Consider the following 14,924-nt stretch of genomic DNA (forward strand, 5'->3'; position numbering starts at 1 on the left):
TCCGGCTGGGCGCATCCTGCTCTCGCTTCCTGCCGCGGTGCCGCTCCCTGCCCTATGTCTCTCTTTGCTGCTGCCGCGTAGTCGCTGCCCGGCACCGCGCGCGGGCAGGTAGGGAACGCGGCAGGGTAGCGGGGGTACGCGGGGGAAGGTCAGCACCTGGCCCCGCTCCCGAACACACAGTGCTCGTCGCCGCCGAGGCTCGTCTGAGGGCCTGAAGGGACCGGGGCAGTGGGAGCGGCTATCGCCGTTCTCGCGCAGCGACCGTTGCCCTCGGCGGCGGGTGAGGCGAGAGGCGCAGCACGGGTCCCGCCTCACGGGAGGAGGGAAGTGGAGAAAGGCCGGGCCGCCGCCGCCTCCTCTGTGCCCTCGGGGGACGCTTTCGGGGCAGGAGCAAGCAGCACCCCCGCCATTCCTTCGCCTGCCAAGCAGGTGCAGGCAGCTCCAGCCGCCTGCTTGGCTGGCCGGCCTCCCGGGACCTGCCCTCAGGGCGGAGAGGCCCGGGGGAAGAGGTGACCCTGCCAGGTGCCTGCCCCAGCTGGCTGCCGAGACGGGAGGGGGCTGGCACTGCGGCAGGGGAATTAATCCGGTTTTGTGGGCTTGCTGGCAATGACAGGCACAAGCACCCGGCGCCCTTGTAAGTGGCCCGTCGTGCTCGATGGAGGCCTAGTGGCCACTAGCTTCTGTACGCGGGTGTGGTGAGGCGTGGGACGGCTGGTGGTAATGACGCTGCTCTCGCTTCGGTTTGTAGGCGTGCTTCCTAATGGCAAAAAGTCCTTTTGAAGTGCTTTTAAAATTTGCTGTACGTTCTGAAGTCAGAACATGCCATCAGTCCGTGAGTGTTGGAAATTTAGAAGCTGAAAATCCCTTATAGAAGAAAGGGGTGGATAGCACCTGGAGAGAAGTTGCCTTTCTTTTTATTTCCGTTCTGAGTGTCTGTCTCCCACTCTTATTATTCAGTCTGAGCATATGCTTGCATGTAAAGGTTATGTATAATGTCACAATCCTCTAGCAAAGGCTGATACCTTACTTTTCAAAGGTACTTGTGGCATTCCATATTCTTGGGAAGGCTGATTAATGAAGATCAACTTTGAATTTTCCTTTTCATATGATATACCTAAAAGTATTTTTTTAATAATTGTTTTAGTAATTTTTGTTGCATGTAACTAGTCTGGATACCTCATATAAATTGCAGCTTTGTTGTGCTGTAGTTACTGTACAAGGTAGTAATTTACAGGGCCAACCCCAGAACTGTACAACTGCATCAACCTATATCTGTTCTTGGTTAGGACAAGTAGTATTTGCATGGTGGATATACATGACTATAGAGATCAGGTAGAATAGAAAGGAGACTTCAGTGAATATACTGGATTCTTTGGCTGTGCTGCCTTAGGCGAAAATCAGTCTGGTTTTCAGTGTCTTTACTGAGAGAAATGTCTTGTAAAATGTGTGTGAATATCAGGACTTGGGCTTAATGGCTATATTATACCTATGGAGTAGGGAGGGTGTTGTTTTATTTTCTAGTTGCTATACATATCATAAATAGGAATGCTAAAGTAATTACAGTGATGTAAATGCTCCGTACAAGAAGTATACATAGAAGCAAGTAGGAAGAAGGTGTCATGCTGACATCCTGTCCCAGAAAACTTATTTATTAAGTACTTATTCTTAGGACTGTAAAATTCAGTTTTGCTTGTACTGCTAAGAAGTCTTGCGTGTACAGTGGCCTGAGTAAACCATGTGGGCATGATTTCCTGGAAGAGAGCCTAATACACACTGTCCCAATTACAGCTGTTTGTGAAACGTAAGAGCAATATTATACACCAGAGTTTCTGGTTCCTAATCTTGGTCTGGAATAAGTGCATTGCCTATTGGCCAGAGCACTGATCAGCTAGACTGCCCAAATGCTTAGGTTTTATATATTTATTCTAAAATGTTAAAAATGGAAATAGGGAAGCTGGTTTTATCCTTAGGTTTATGTGACATGAGAAGGTGTAATGGTTTTAAACAAATAGAGGGTAGTCTTAAACTGGATAAGGAAGACATTTTTTACTGTGAGGGTGATGAAACCCTGAACAGGTTGCCCAGAGAGAGAGGTGGTAGATGTGCCATCCCTGAAAATGTTAAAGGTCAGGGTGGACAGGGTTCTGAGCAACCTAATCTAGTTGAAGATGTCCCTGCTTATTGCAATGGGGTTGGACTTAGATGACCTCTAACAGTCCCTTCCAACGCAAATATTCTGTAATTCTGTGACTCTGTAATGGCAAACCTCTTATTACATAAAAAGCTTAAAGATCCTGAAATCTACAAACTGATTTGTGCCTGTTGAACAGCTTGAGGTGTATGTCTTCCATTTGTCTGCTCTTCTCAGAATCAAAGTCCTAAAATACATATATAACTATTTCTAAATTTAAGGAAAAAAATCCTTATTCCCTGACACAGCATGTGTTGCCATTCCATCCTCATCTCTTCCCCTTAACAAGACCAGATATGCAGCTGCTTTATTCAAATACTTGGTTTATTCTTCCTAATAATCTCCTCCTTCAATTCACTCTCCCTCATCCCCTTTGTGTCTTCTTTTTCTTTCCACTTTTTGTTCTTTAAGCTTCCTTTTTTTGCATTGGTGATTTCCACTGTAAATTTCATATTGGTTCTGGAAGCTGTTTAATTTTTTTAAAACTGTTGTTTCCCATGTCATCCCTTAAGAGATTCTTCTTTGTTCCTTCCTTCTGTCTCCATGATGTTAATTGCACTGTCTTACTCTGTCCTCTCTTACCTTCACCTGATGGTAGCTGCATTTGAGCCTGGAGTGAACTATCCTGGGAAGGCTCCCTTTTTCCAATGCAAAGTGAGGAAAAAGGGTTGCTATTAATTGAGATTTGACAAGGCTCGGCTTCACTGATGCTAACTGGAGGTGGCAGACATTTTGGATTGAATAAAACTGCACATCTGGAGGCAAGTATAGATCTTAATGAAAATCACCAAAACCAGTATCAGCTATTTAGGGTTTAAGATCGAGTCCTAAATTTGGCTATCAGATTTATGTCAAAATATCAACATTGAAAATATCAAATAATTTCCTGAGAAATTTATAGAGACTTAAACTTAAGAAAGAAGTTGACAAGAATTATTCACTGTTTTCAGTAACCTAAGTACCCCAGCAATATGGATATTCTACTCTGGCAAAACTGCATTTTTAACTGCTATGATAGTAATGTGTAAAATTAAATTACAAGATTGGTTAGGCATTTTTTATCTAGTTGATTCCACGTTAAAAAAAAAAAAAGGAGACCTCAATTAAACTTAAAATGAAACAAATCTAAACTGAGAAAAATGTTTCTACAATAAACCTTTTTTTTTTTTCAGTTACATAATACTTGATTTTAATCTTCAAGCTAGTTGGAGTATTCACTTCTGGCAAAAACACCATCATGGTTTGTTAGTCAGAGTGGGCTTAAATTGCTTAATAATGAATTTGATAAAATACAAACACACTCAATACAATGTTAACTGAGTTAGCTAGGCTTACTTGGGCCTTCTTTACAGTTGTTTCTTTGGAACTGGCCTAGGTCAGGTAATGCAGATAGATAGAATTAAGCTTCTGTGTTCTGATACAGCTGTTGTTACTATCTTTTAACTTCCAGTTATGAAAGAATTGCCTGGTAGAAACAAAAAATGGTTTCTTCTAGTGGCCAATTGATCAAAAACTGTCTTTATGTTCTGATATTCTTTGCTTATGGAGCACTGCTCCATTTGTGAATATCGTAAGAAGCACTTTCCTTATCTTACTCATTGATCTATAAAGTGAAGGTGTCTCCTGGGAAAAACTGACAGTAAGGGTGTGGTCCCTTCCACCTGAATCTTCAAATCATCAGAAAAGCAATAACCCAGAAGTAAATAGGAATGCAAAGGTGGGGGGGTATAGAATGCCTAGAGCTACCCCTCTGATAGCTGGGATATTTCAACAAATGAGGTTTTTTCAACTGCTGTAATAAAGCAGTTTTCCTTCTCATAATGATTCAGAGTAGCACAAACAGATTAGAGCAAGTGCTGAGAAACTCTTAATTACAGCATTGATTTAAGGCAGGTAGACCATACAGTCCAACATAAACGGCAGGTAGAAAGTAATGTGTAGATGTTTTAACAATCCATTTTCAACTGCCCTAATGTACCTTAGTCAGCTTTAGTCATGTCTTTTCACCGATAAAGCTAAGCATATTTCAGCATTTGAACAATCAGCTTGCACTTTTATTAAATATTGATATTTTCATACTTCTGATTTCAACTATATAATTTCTATACAAGCAGTAGTATTTACTCCTGCATATTAGTATTTTCAATAATTATCCATAATATCCGGAATAATTCATGCGACAGTACAAGACAGAACACAAATGCCTGTGAATGTAATTCTGAAAACTTTACCTGACCTACATTAATCATCAAAATATTAATACGAGAGGAATGCCTGTCAGGCTGTGTATTGATGTGGAGGTTGGACATATGTTGGTAGTGGAAGGGACGTAGTTAAAATGCAGAACCACGGTGGACAGAGCAGATGGAATGTTAAATAGTAAAATTTGCACCTTCCTTTTTTTCCCACTTAGCTTTTTTTTTTTTTTTGTAGAATTTTTAGTGTGGTAACAGTAACTCAGTAATGAAAAAGTGGTAACTTGGAAATTGGAAACTATTCAAATAATATAACATTTTGGCTGCTGATTTTGATTTGGTTTAAATTTTCATGCTCTACCTATTTATGTTTGAGTTTCAGAATATTGTTAGGAATTGTATTATGGCAGGTTATTATTTAATATTTTCTTCGGCTAAGCAACATGATGCAATCTCCTTTGTAATAGCTGTATAATTTATAGCTGGTATGAGCTTATAATTAACTTCTTATACTGGAAGTTTGGAAATAGTAGTACTATTTCTTGTGTTGCGGTTGCTCTTCCAAATAGGTAGCTATTTGATCAGGGTTAATAAATTAAACTGTTAAAAGCTCTTATTTAGTTATTTGTGGTCAGCTCAATCTGACAGATATTTATTTTCTTAGAGCTGGTGATTCAGATTGCAGCAATTTTCCATGGAAAGAGAGAGTGTTTGCATAATTTTTTCCCCTTAGAGCGCTCTTCCTTTCAGGATAGGCAGCAGTGAAATGCCATCTACAGCTAAGACTTCAACCCCCAGGATTCCCTGGGAGAGCATGCGCTGAAAGCTTCCAGTTGTCAAAGTGCTCTTGCCAGAGTGGTCGACTATTTGTCATATACCAAACCTGAAGGAAGAAAATAAATATACTGTCATTTTGTTGATCTTTAAATACAGAAAATCCAAAGGTAAACATTCCTTACAAATTTTTGTGTTGACTGCATGGGTTACTGCATGCAAACGGAGCTGCTATTGTTATGGGGATAGAGATTTCCTGTACTGGATTTTAAATTTGTACAAATACTGACACCAGGAAATAATCAGGAGGTACTGCATTAGTCCAACATTAGACATTGGCTGGCCTGCCTTTCAAAGTCATTTATTATCCAGTGTTTTTCCATTCAGACTGGCTTCATTCATTAAAGGTAGGTCTTGACCTTGACAAGAGGCTTGAATTGTGCAGTGATTTTTACCTTTAAGAAGTAATATGAAAATAATGTGGATTACAATCCTTAGGATAAAGTTCAGAACCAGCTAGCTAAGGCAAGGTACATGTTTGAAACTAGTGCTGTGCTAGCCACTATAGATAACCTGGTGACTAACTGATTTAAATATACTTTATTGACGACAGATTTTTTCATTTCAGCTGCTATGCTTTTCTCGCTAAATATATTTTTATACTGATAGCTCAGAACCAGGGAACAGATACATATAATCTTTTTCTCTCTCTCTCGTATGTGGAATCATCAGCAATTTTATGTAACTTTAAGAGTAATAGTGATTTTGATAGAAATGAAGCTAACAGAAAGCTACACAGAGCTTGGTGTATTATGGCTTACTGCAGTACTGCTTTAAACTGCCTCGCAAGGTTTTCTGCACCCCCAGTACCAGCAGAGCTTCTTGTTACAGATGCAATAGTTTGCTCCATTCTGCATAGGAACTTGCTTTCGTGTTGTCTCACTGTGTAGTCTGCTCATGAGCCCTTGCTGTTCAGTTTACATATTGAACAGGTAAATAAGAGGGAACATGAGCAGTAACTTAATTAATAGCAGAAACCTGTCCTGACACTCATTTTAACTAGAAAGTGTGTGTAGGGCTCAGGAGATTTAAAAGAAAAAAAAAGAAAAAAGAAAAAATGTTAAAGGTACACGTGAACCATCTGAAAACTGTTGATGTCAGAAGGGAGAGGGTTGTTGATTTCAGTCTTTTGCCACCTTTCTTAAACAGTTAATTGATTTGGCTTTACTTTGTAAAACAACAACCCTAAAATAAGGCAATGTTAGGAATGTACATGTCATATGATTAACTCAAATGCAATTAGGTATGCAGCAATTACTATTTTTGACATAGTTAATTGAAGTAATTTTGGTCTCATTTAAAATACTTCTGAGATTGAAAATGATCTCTTCAACTGTCTAAAAGTTTGGAAAATGTGGAGGTTCCCATTCTAGTTTATACAATTGCTGTTCATTGCTGCCTATGTATGCATTAGTATCACCTTGTTTCAAAAATCAAATTATATGATCTGTCCTATTTCTTATGAAGCCCCTTTTCTAGCAGATACAACTCAACTATTCTACATACATTTAATTTTTTTAGAGTTTAAACTTATGTATTGATTTAGCAAATAATTTGCATCACTAGTCTTTGTCTTGTGCATATAAAGATGGCTTTAAAAATGTGGCATGTCTGTATTTTAAGTATTTCAATTTGTCCCATTTCTATTTTTCATTGTGAAAGCATCAGAAACAGCATAATATGATAATACCTCCAATATCTGTGCATTTGGACCTTACTTTTCTTTTTTTCCAACGAACGAATCACTAATGATTTAATATATGTAGAAGTACAGCGAATAGAAATACCTTTAAGCAAAGGAGTGCTTTTATACGGAAAGATCGTAAGGTCGCTGAAGGCAAATGTAACACCCGTCGGTGGCTTTGTACATGAAGCGTCTCTCCCCCCCCCCCCACGCAGACCTCCTCCCCGCCGTTGTGATCGCTCCTCATGCCCTAAGCAGGCAGCGAGCTGTGCGGCAGAAATAGGCCGGAAAACGATTGTGCAGCTCAGAACCGCTCCAGCATCAGTGCGAGATTTCCTGTGTGCTTTCTCTCTGATAAATTTCAGTAACTGAAAGCTTGTTTGTTAATTAGGGAAAATCGGTACCCGGCTCCTTTAAAGGTCCCTTAATAGAAAAGGGGGTGGAGAAGAGTGAAGACTGGTGTCTTTTTAACCTTGCTGAAGGACGCAGCAGTATTTATTGACGTATGCAAATAACCAGGGGGAGGAGGTGGAGGAGGAGGAGGGTGCTTGGAAAAACAGGAACCAGAATCAGTTTCTCATTGCAGGGTGAGAGCTCTGAGTTCCGGTGTAAGAGAAAAGAGACGTGGCGAAATTGCTGTATATCTCTGCCCTATAAGCACATCTCATTTAGACTGAAGGGAAACAAGGCATCAAAAAGGGTGAAGCATCTTAAAAAATATTTTAAAGGCAATCTAGCACGATCAAAGGTTACATATTCCTAAATGGGGGAGGGGGGAGATTACGGGTTTGCCTTGCAATTTGCTGTAGCATAGCGCTGGCAATAGGACGAGATTTTTGGCTGGCAAATGATTAAGACAGCCCGGTTTGTGGTATGAATGACAACGTTAATAATCTGTCTTTGTGGTTTTTTCCCCTACTGTTTCAGCTGCGCAAACCATGCAGGATGATTTACTGATGGACAAAAGCAAAGCCCAGCCCCAGCAGCAGCGGCAGCAGCAGCAGCAAGATCCAAACTCAGCAGAAGCCCCCTCTACACCCATCTCGTCGGAGACACCGAAACCAGAAGACAGCAGTTCAGTGACTAGTATCGGCACATCAGCTCCTTCACAAAATAGCAAGGAGAAGATGCAGATGGAGTCTCCCATTTTGCCTGGCTTAAGCTTTCACCAGCCTCAACAAGAACCTGCAGCCGGCACCTCCTTGTCTCCCTCCTTCGGCAGCACCTGGTCTACAGGGACCACAAACACGGTGGATGATAGCTTTTTCCAAGGGATTACTCCAGTCAATGGGACAATGCTTTTCCAGAATTTTCCACACCATGTCAACCCTGTATTTGGTGGCACTTTCTCACCTCAAATTGGCCTAGCTCAGACTCAACACCACCAACATCAGCAGCAGCAGCAGCAAGCTCAGCAGCAGCAGCAGCGGAGGTCACCTGTAAGCCCTAATCAGGCACCTTTTGCCCAGAGAAATGCTGCTTACAGCCATCAGCCCATCATGACCAGCAAACCGTCTTCCTCCTCTGTCTCCTCTTCTTCTTCCTCCAGCTGGAATAACCATCAAAATGCAGCTTGGAGTACACCTTCCAATCCTTGGGGTGGGCTGCAGGCTGGTAGGGACCCTCGAAGGGCAGTTGGAGTGGGGGTCGGCGTGGGAGTGGGGGTCGGTGTACCCTCTCCCCTCAATCCCATTTCACCCCTTAAAAAACCGTTCTCCAGCAATGTCATTGCCCCTCCGAAGTTCCCACGGGCTGCACCCTTAACCCCCAAATCCTGGATGGAAGACAACGCGTTCAGGACGGACAATGGCAACAATCTGTTGCCCTTTCAGGTAAATGACCCCATGCACCTTCTACAATGGTGACAGCAATCGCAAAGTTGTATTTTTTACAGGGGTGTATTTCATGTTTTGAGAGGCATCTCCATAACTCATATTTGCATTGAATAATAACCTTATATGAAAGAGTGGGTTTGATCCTAGGGAGTGGATACACAGAGATTCCAAATGCTGGCTTAAGATTTATAGTCTTATTTTTCTTGTAACTTAAATGTGACAGGGCTTTTGGTTTTTTGGTTTGTTTTTTTGTTTGTTTTTTTGCCTTTTTTAGCATCTGAAAGGTAGTAGCCTTCCTTTGTGAAAGCCACGTTTGGCAGACTACATTCTCTTGGTGCTATGTGCCTTTTTTTCTTTTTTTTTTTTCGTTTTCTCCCATAGGTGAGAAACGGGAGATATTAAAATTGCTAGCTTTGGTTTTCTACCAGACCTGTTCTTTTCCACTAAAGATGCTTCTTTACCTGAAATCCAGTTAATTATTTTACCACCATTGAAAAAACTAGTTGTCTTTATGTTGTGGTGGGATTTAATGGGGAGTCTGGTAACATAAGGTATACATATGAAAAGCTGTATATGTCTGATATGTACACCCTGCTGTTATATTCACAGCGGAGGTTTTGAATACATCTAGAAGGAGCGTGGGTGTGTATGGAAAGAGTGGCGTATCTGTCCTTTCCAGTAAGGAAATGCCTAATACAATTGACGTGATTTAGAAACAGCAGGGAGGTATTGTATAAAATAAAGCATTTTATTCTGTTCAAAATATTTGCACAGAAAAGAGACAATAGGACACGACCTTCAGAGCCATATTGCAATGGAGTCTATTTACTAGCTACATAGCCTTGAAATATTTAAAGCTGCAGTGCCCTTCACTGTTTTTATCTATGACGACAAAGCAGATCAATTGCAGCTGAAACTGGGCCACATAGAAGATTTGCAATTTTAATGCAGGATGAAACCTGTCATGGTGTGAAATCCATTTTAAGTTGAAGTAAGCAGAGCGTGCGCTTGCAGTTCTGTCTATACAAGGTGAAGGGAATATCTATTTTCTTCTAGATTAGTATTTTTAGTCTCAGACAGATCAAAATTTTCTGTTTTGAAATATAGTGAAATCATTTCTGAATGCTTTCTCTTTAAGTAACCACTTTCTCAACGAAGTGTTAACTCAAACATTTTCAACTTATCAGTATGCTAAGAACAGCATCTAGGTTGACAGTATTAGAAACAAAGAAAATAAAAATCAAACACCACCCCCACCTTACTTTATGAGATTGTTGAAGTAAAATATATGCATTCCTGTGCACTTTCCAGTCCCATTCAAAGAGGGCACCTTATAGTCAGCCTTGAAATTTCATTTTGCTGCTTCATTCTGGTTAAAGGGAGAGTTGCTAATTTTTTATTGGCTACCCTAAATGAAGGCGGAGTGGCTTCTGGTGAACTGCTGGTCAATGTCTCTGAAGCACTGGAATCTGGAGAAATATTATACTTTAGACACAGTATGCCTGGTAAAGCTGCTGTGCTGCATAGCAATACAAAAGCTAATTAATATAGTTCCCAGTCATTTTTTAGGAGTCAGAAATGTGTTTCAATTTACAATTATTCTTTTATTTAAATTGTCTACATGTAAGACATTACAAATTCTGATAGAATTGAATTAGTAGGGAAAACAACAGTAAATGGTCTTATTTCTGTGGTTTGCTTGGTGAGATGCATCTTTAAGGAATACACAGCTTTATTATTGAGACTAAATTGTCACAAATTCAACTAGCAGATACTTATCACTGGGGAAAAAAATAATAGATAAATGTTTCTAAAGAAAAGTTCTTTTGAGTTTAAGGTTTTGAAAAGCTAAGATATTAGCCAACATGGACATCCAGAAACTTGTTTTCTTCTCTGTGAATTTAACCAGGTATTTTGCTGTTCAACTGAAATCAAATACTTAGACTACTCTCAGCACAAGCTGGAATAACAGTCTGCTTTCAGACACTGAAAATTTGTAATTTTTTCCCTATTAGGCTGTTTTTAATACAAGCTGCCAAATTTTGCACACAGGGTTGTAATATGGTGATGTTGATTGCTCGTATACTTAACAAATTGCCAAAGAAGTCTTGAAACTGTACTATCAGTAGGAGGCAATTGTTTAGTTACCTTGATTAAAATGAAATTCAAATTCGTATCAGGCTTTAGTGCTGCCTGGGTTCTGGCTGCCTTTTTTTTTTTTCCCCTTCTTTTTAAATCCCTTCTTCCCCTCCTCCCCCCATCCTTTCCCCTCAGATATTGGGCAATATGTTGACACAGTAACTTCTGCTTGTCAGCACTATCAAGAAATTCTGGCAGGTTTATCCATGTACATCTGCCACCCTTCATAACTGAGCATTTTTTATCTGCTTCAGAAATACCTCTCAAGCTGGCTAGCAAGTCATCAGCAAATTCTTTGTGCTAACCCATTCTTTTATGTTGTGATTATAAGACTTTTAAGAAGTTGTTTTATATTTAATTAATTCATTAAGAAGATAGCTCAAGATGTTCTAATTAAAAAGAAAATATTAGTATGTCCACTGGTTGAATTAACATCAGTGATACTGATTTTTTTAATTCAGGTCTTTGCAGTGATAAAAAATTTTAAGCAGAAAAATTGTATAATCAAAATTTGTTATCTGAGTAAGTAATAATTGAAGACAGCTGATACTCACCTACTGATAGATCTAGTTCTAGGAAAGAATGTTGAATTAGAAAAATCTTTCATATAAGAGCATGCACATAAAGCAGTATGCTGGATGTCTTCTTCCCTGAATTTGAGTAATACATTTGTGTACCTTGCATGTCAAGCCCAATCGGCAGCTCTCCCAAGGAGTTGTGCTGCATGACATATCAGAACATTTAAAATATAAATTGATAGAAATTCTGTTGGCGTCTGCCTTGTGATTGGTGTTGAGAGGCAACTAAAAATGCTTTGATGGAGACAGTTTTCATGTACTTAGGAAAATGGACTAAATGAAGATACAAAGCTGATGATTGAAAGGAAAGAGAAAAGAAGCAATCAGCCTGGAATGAAATGTAATCTAGCAGGTTAGAGTTGGAGAGAAGATCTCAGAAATAGATATGGAGTAAGGTCAGATACGAAATATAGAAGCGTGGCCAGTTCATTGTTCTTAACATTCTTCGGCTTCTGAGTGGTTCGGGTGAAGGTCTTCTGTTGCGATTGTCATGTGACAAGCAGTAGTGCTATGCCATTATGCTAGGTGATCCTCATTTCTGGCATTTGAGGTTGAGTGGTATGACCTGATTGTCCCTGGGACCTGGGCAATGGTTCAGCTCTTTTTTTTTTACAGCAGAGTGGTGGGGCTTGAAGAGAGCCTATTATCATCTTGTGCTTCTGAGCTGCTCCCAGAATTCTCTTTTCCCTTCACTTGTCTCAGGTATATAGTGTGTTTCTTTTGGCTGTGTGAAGATATTGGGGTTAGGAGGATTGATAGTGCCTGAAATAAACACTTGGAAGCATGGATGAGAAATTCTCTTAATGTTGGAGAAGATAAAAAGGAATTAAAAGTTTGGATTCCAGTTTGCTAATTAAGAAAGCCTACCCTGTGGATTTTTAATAATAATAGCACTATAACAATTTCCCAGAAATTGTTCCAAATTTTGCTGCTTCCTGAATAACATTCCTTAGAAACAGGGAAAAAATGCGCAATTGCGAGTTTTTTATTTAAAAAAAAGAAAAAATAATAGGAATTTGGTGCTGTGAAGATTCTGGCATTCATCAAGTCATTCTTGGCAGCTTTACTGATAATTCTTTAGCAGAAATAAGTAAGGTGGTATTTATTGTGTATAAATACAGTTTTCACATGCTGTCATTTGCAAGGAGGTGTTTTGGTGTTTGTTCTTTTCCTCACTGATTTCAATAGAGCTAGTCTGGGCCCAGGTAAAATTACAAGCTAAATTTAGAAATTATATATAATTTCAATATTTCATACGTAAACAAAATGCAAACCCAAACACACAGTGTGTTTGTGTGTAAGTATATATGTATAAATACATGTTTGTATGAATATATATTTATGCACTTAGCTATAGATACACATTAGCAGGCACAAAGTACCAAGTGTTGTACTAAGCACACTGTGTTCTTTTTTTGAGTGAAATGAAGGGCAAGAGAATGGCTACTGTATTTATAATTCCAGTGTGACTTTTGGTTGATGATTAACAGACAGCTTCTTACCTTAAGAAGCTGCTTTCTTTAAACCTTTGAAGTTCTTCAGGCCTGTGATACTAGTCCATACTTAGCTTGCTCCATGCTAATACAGATTGGTACTCAAATTATGTGCAAACACACACATACTATGAATATACACATTTCTTCATAGGCAATGAATTGGCTGTAGCTTATTTGTCATAGTTCTGCTTCCTAACGCTGCAGTAACCTGAATTGCATGTTAGGATATTTCATATATGTGTGTATGTTTATTAAAAATGATGACTGAATTAGAATGAGTTCAAGTACTGGAACATTCACAAGCATAACATATGGTTTTAGATCTATGAGTAAAGGAGTTTTACTGGCTAATACACTCTGGTGAATGTCATTTCAAAACCTGTGTTTAATTTTAGATTTTTGTTTTCTCTTCAACCAGAAGTAGTTGTATGCAATATTTGAAGGGTTTTTTTTTGTTTTTTGTTTTTTTTTTAAAGCACTGTATTTCCTTAGTCTAAATTTGCCATTCTGGGCTCTGGCTTCTTGACAGTTCAGCAGGTAACCATACTTAATATCATCACTGTGTGATAAACACATAAATGTATTGGCTTTCGCAAGTCATAGGTGTGGTTATGTGAATATAACTGTACGAGTTTACAGTAACAGAAACAAAGCTCGGTAAAGACACAAGATTAGACAAGAAGTTAAAAAGAGTCAGAACTCTTGAGCAAAACGGAGTCACATAGCAAAAGGATTTGTAAAAGTAAAAGAAAAAAGGGAGGGGCTTGATATAAGAAAAGCTAGTGCCTGGAAAACATAGAGTCTTGAAAACTGTTTCTTAATGTGTAGCATAATCTTAATTTTTCTTACATGGTGACTCCCAAGTACTGGCAACCTGCAACTTTATGAACAAAAACAACAAAAAAGAACCTGGTTGTTATGGAAATAATATAGTCTGCTGTTAGTCTGCTTATTTTCCTTCTTCTTTCTTACATGCTTCTCTTGCTACTTATTGTGATAGTTAATAGTTACGTGAGAGTGCATGTCATGGTATCTCAGTAGTCATGCAGTATAGCAATAGATGATGTTCTAGCCTTAGGGGTTGTGAAGTATTTTACAATTTGTGTTTGAGCTTCTAAATGTTTGTATTTTCAAATTAATGAAAATACAGTAACAGTACAGAAGAAAAAGCATACCACTTTCATATTTAAAGTATGGTAATTTGAGCACCAATTATTTATTGATTATTGTCTAGATTTTAAGTAAGCATAGAATCATAGTATAGTTTGGGTTGGAAGAGACCTTAAAGACAATCTAGTTTCAACCCCTTTGTCATGGGCAGGAGCAAATTCCACTATACCTGACTGCTCCAAGCCCTGTCCAGCCTGCCCTTGAGCACTTCCAGGCACAGGGCAGCCACAGCTTCTCTGTGCAACCTACTCCAGTGTCTCAGCACCCTCACAGTAATGGATTTCGTGCTAATAGCTAAGCTAAATCTACCTTTTCTCAGAGTAAAGCCATTACTCCTTGTCCTACCACTATATTGAATCATAGATAAGCCCTCAAAAGCAGTGAAGGTGTAAGTTTAGAGCTAAGGTGTAAGTTTAGTATGCAGTTGGTATTCTGAGCAATTCCATATATAGGCAGGACTTCCTTAAAAACATTAAAGGTATTAATATTGAACAATAAATTAATATTTTTTTCTTAAAGATTTGATAATTATCTGCCTTTGGGAGGTAAGGAAGAAGAGAAGATGAAGGGCACAGCAATTTATTTTAATATTTCCCTCCTTGGATCATCTTCCCCATTTTTAATTTTTTTTTTTTTTTGCCCAGGGGCGTTACTAAATGTAAGAGGAAGAGAGACCTGGAAAAGTGTTGTTTTCCTGTTCCAGGTTATTTTCAAGTAGAAAATACATGTTTGCTGAATGGATGGTGGACATTTCCATTTCTTAGAAGTTTATAAAATAGCTCTCCTTTCGTTAACATCACTT

The 14,924-nt window shown here is 39.0% G+C and overlaps 1 protein-coding gene and 1 long non-coding RNA gene across 10 annotated transcripts in view; one reads left to right on the top strand and one right to left on the bottom strand.

Annotated features, from left to right (window-relative positions):
• CPEB3 (cytoplasmic polyadenylation element binding protein 3) overlaps positions 1–14,924 on the top strand; it is a 93,669-nt gene that overhangs the window by 296 nt on the left and 78,449 nt on the right. For 2 of the 9 annotated variants that reach the window (XM_065671944.1, XM_065671946.1), the window contains exon 2: positions 7,832–8,736. In XM_065671944.1, coding sequence (XP_065528016.1) covers positions 7,843–8,736 — 894 coding nt within the window. In that variant the 5' untranslated portion in view covers positions 7,832–7,842. The other 7 variants (XM_065671943.1, XM_065671947.1, XM_065671941.1 and 4 more) reach the window with 7 other exon arrangements.
• LOC136010564 (uncharacterized) lies at positions 4,216–7,072 on the bottom strand. Its single transcript, XR_010610929.1, has 2 exons — positions 7,008–7,072; positions 4,216–5,269 (listed from the first exon to the last, which is right to left on the bottom strand). It is a non-coding gene; the product is annotated as an uncharacterized LOC136010564 (long non-coding RNA).

This window comes from Lathamus discolor, chromosome 3 (genome assembly GCF_037157495.1).
Source record: "Lathamus discolor isolate bLatDis1 chromosome 3, bLatDis1.hap1, whole genome shotgun sequence".
Classification (NCBI taxonomy): Eukaryota; Metazoa; Chordata; class Aves; order Psittaciformes; family Psittacidae; genus Lathamus; species Lathamus discolor.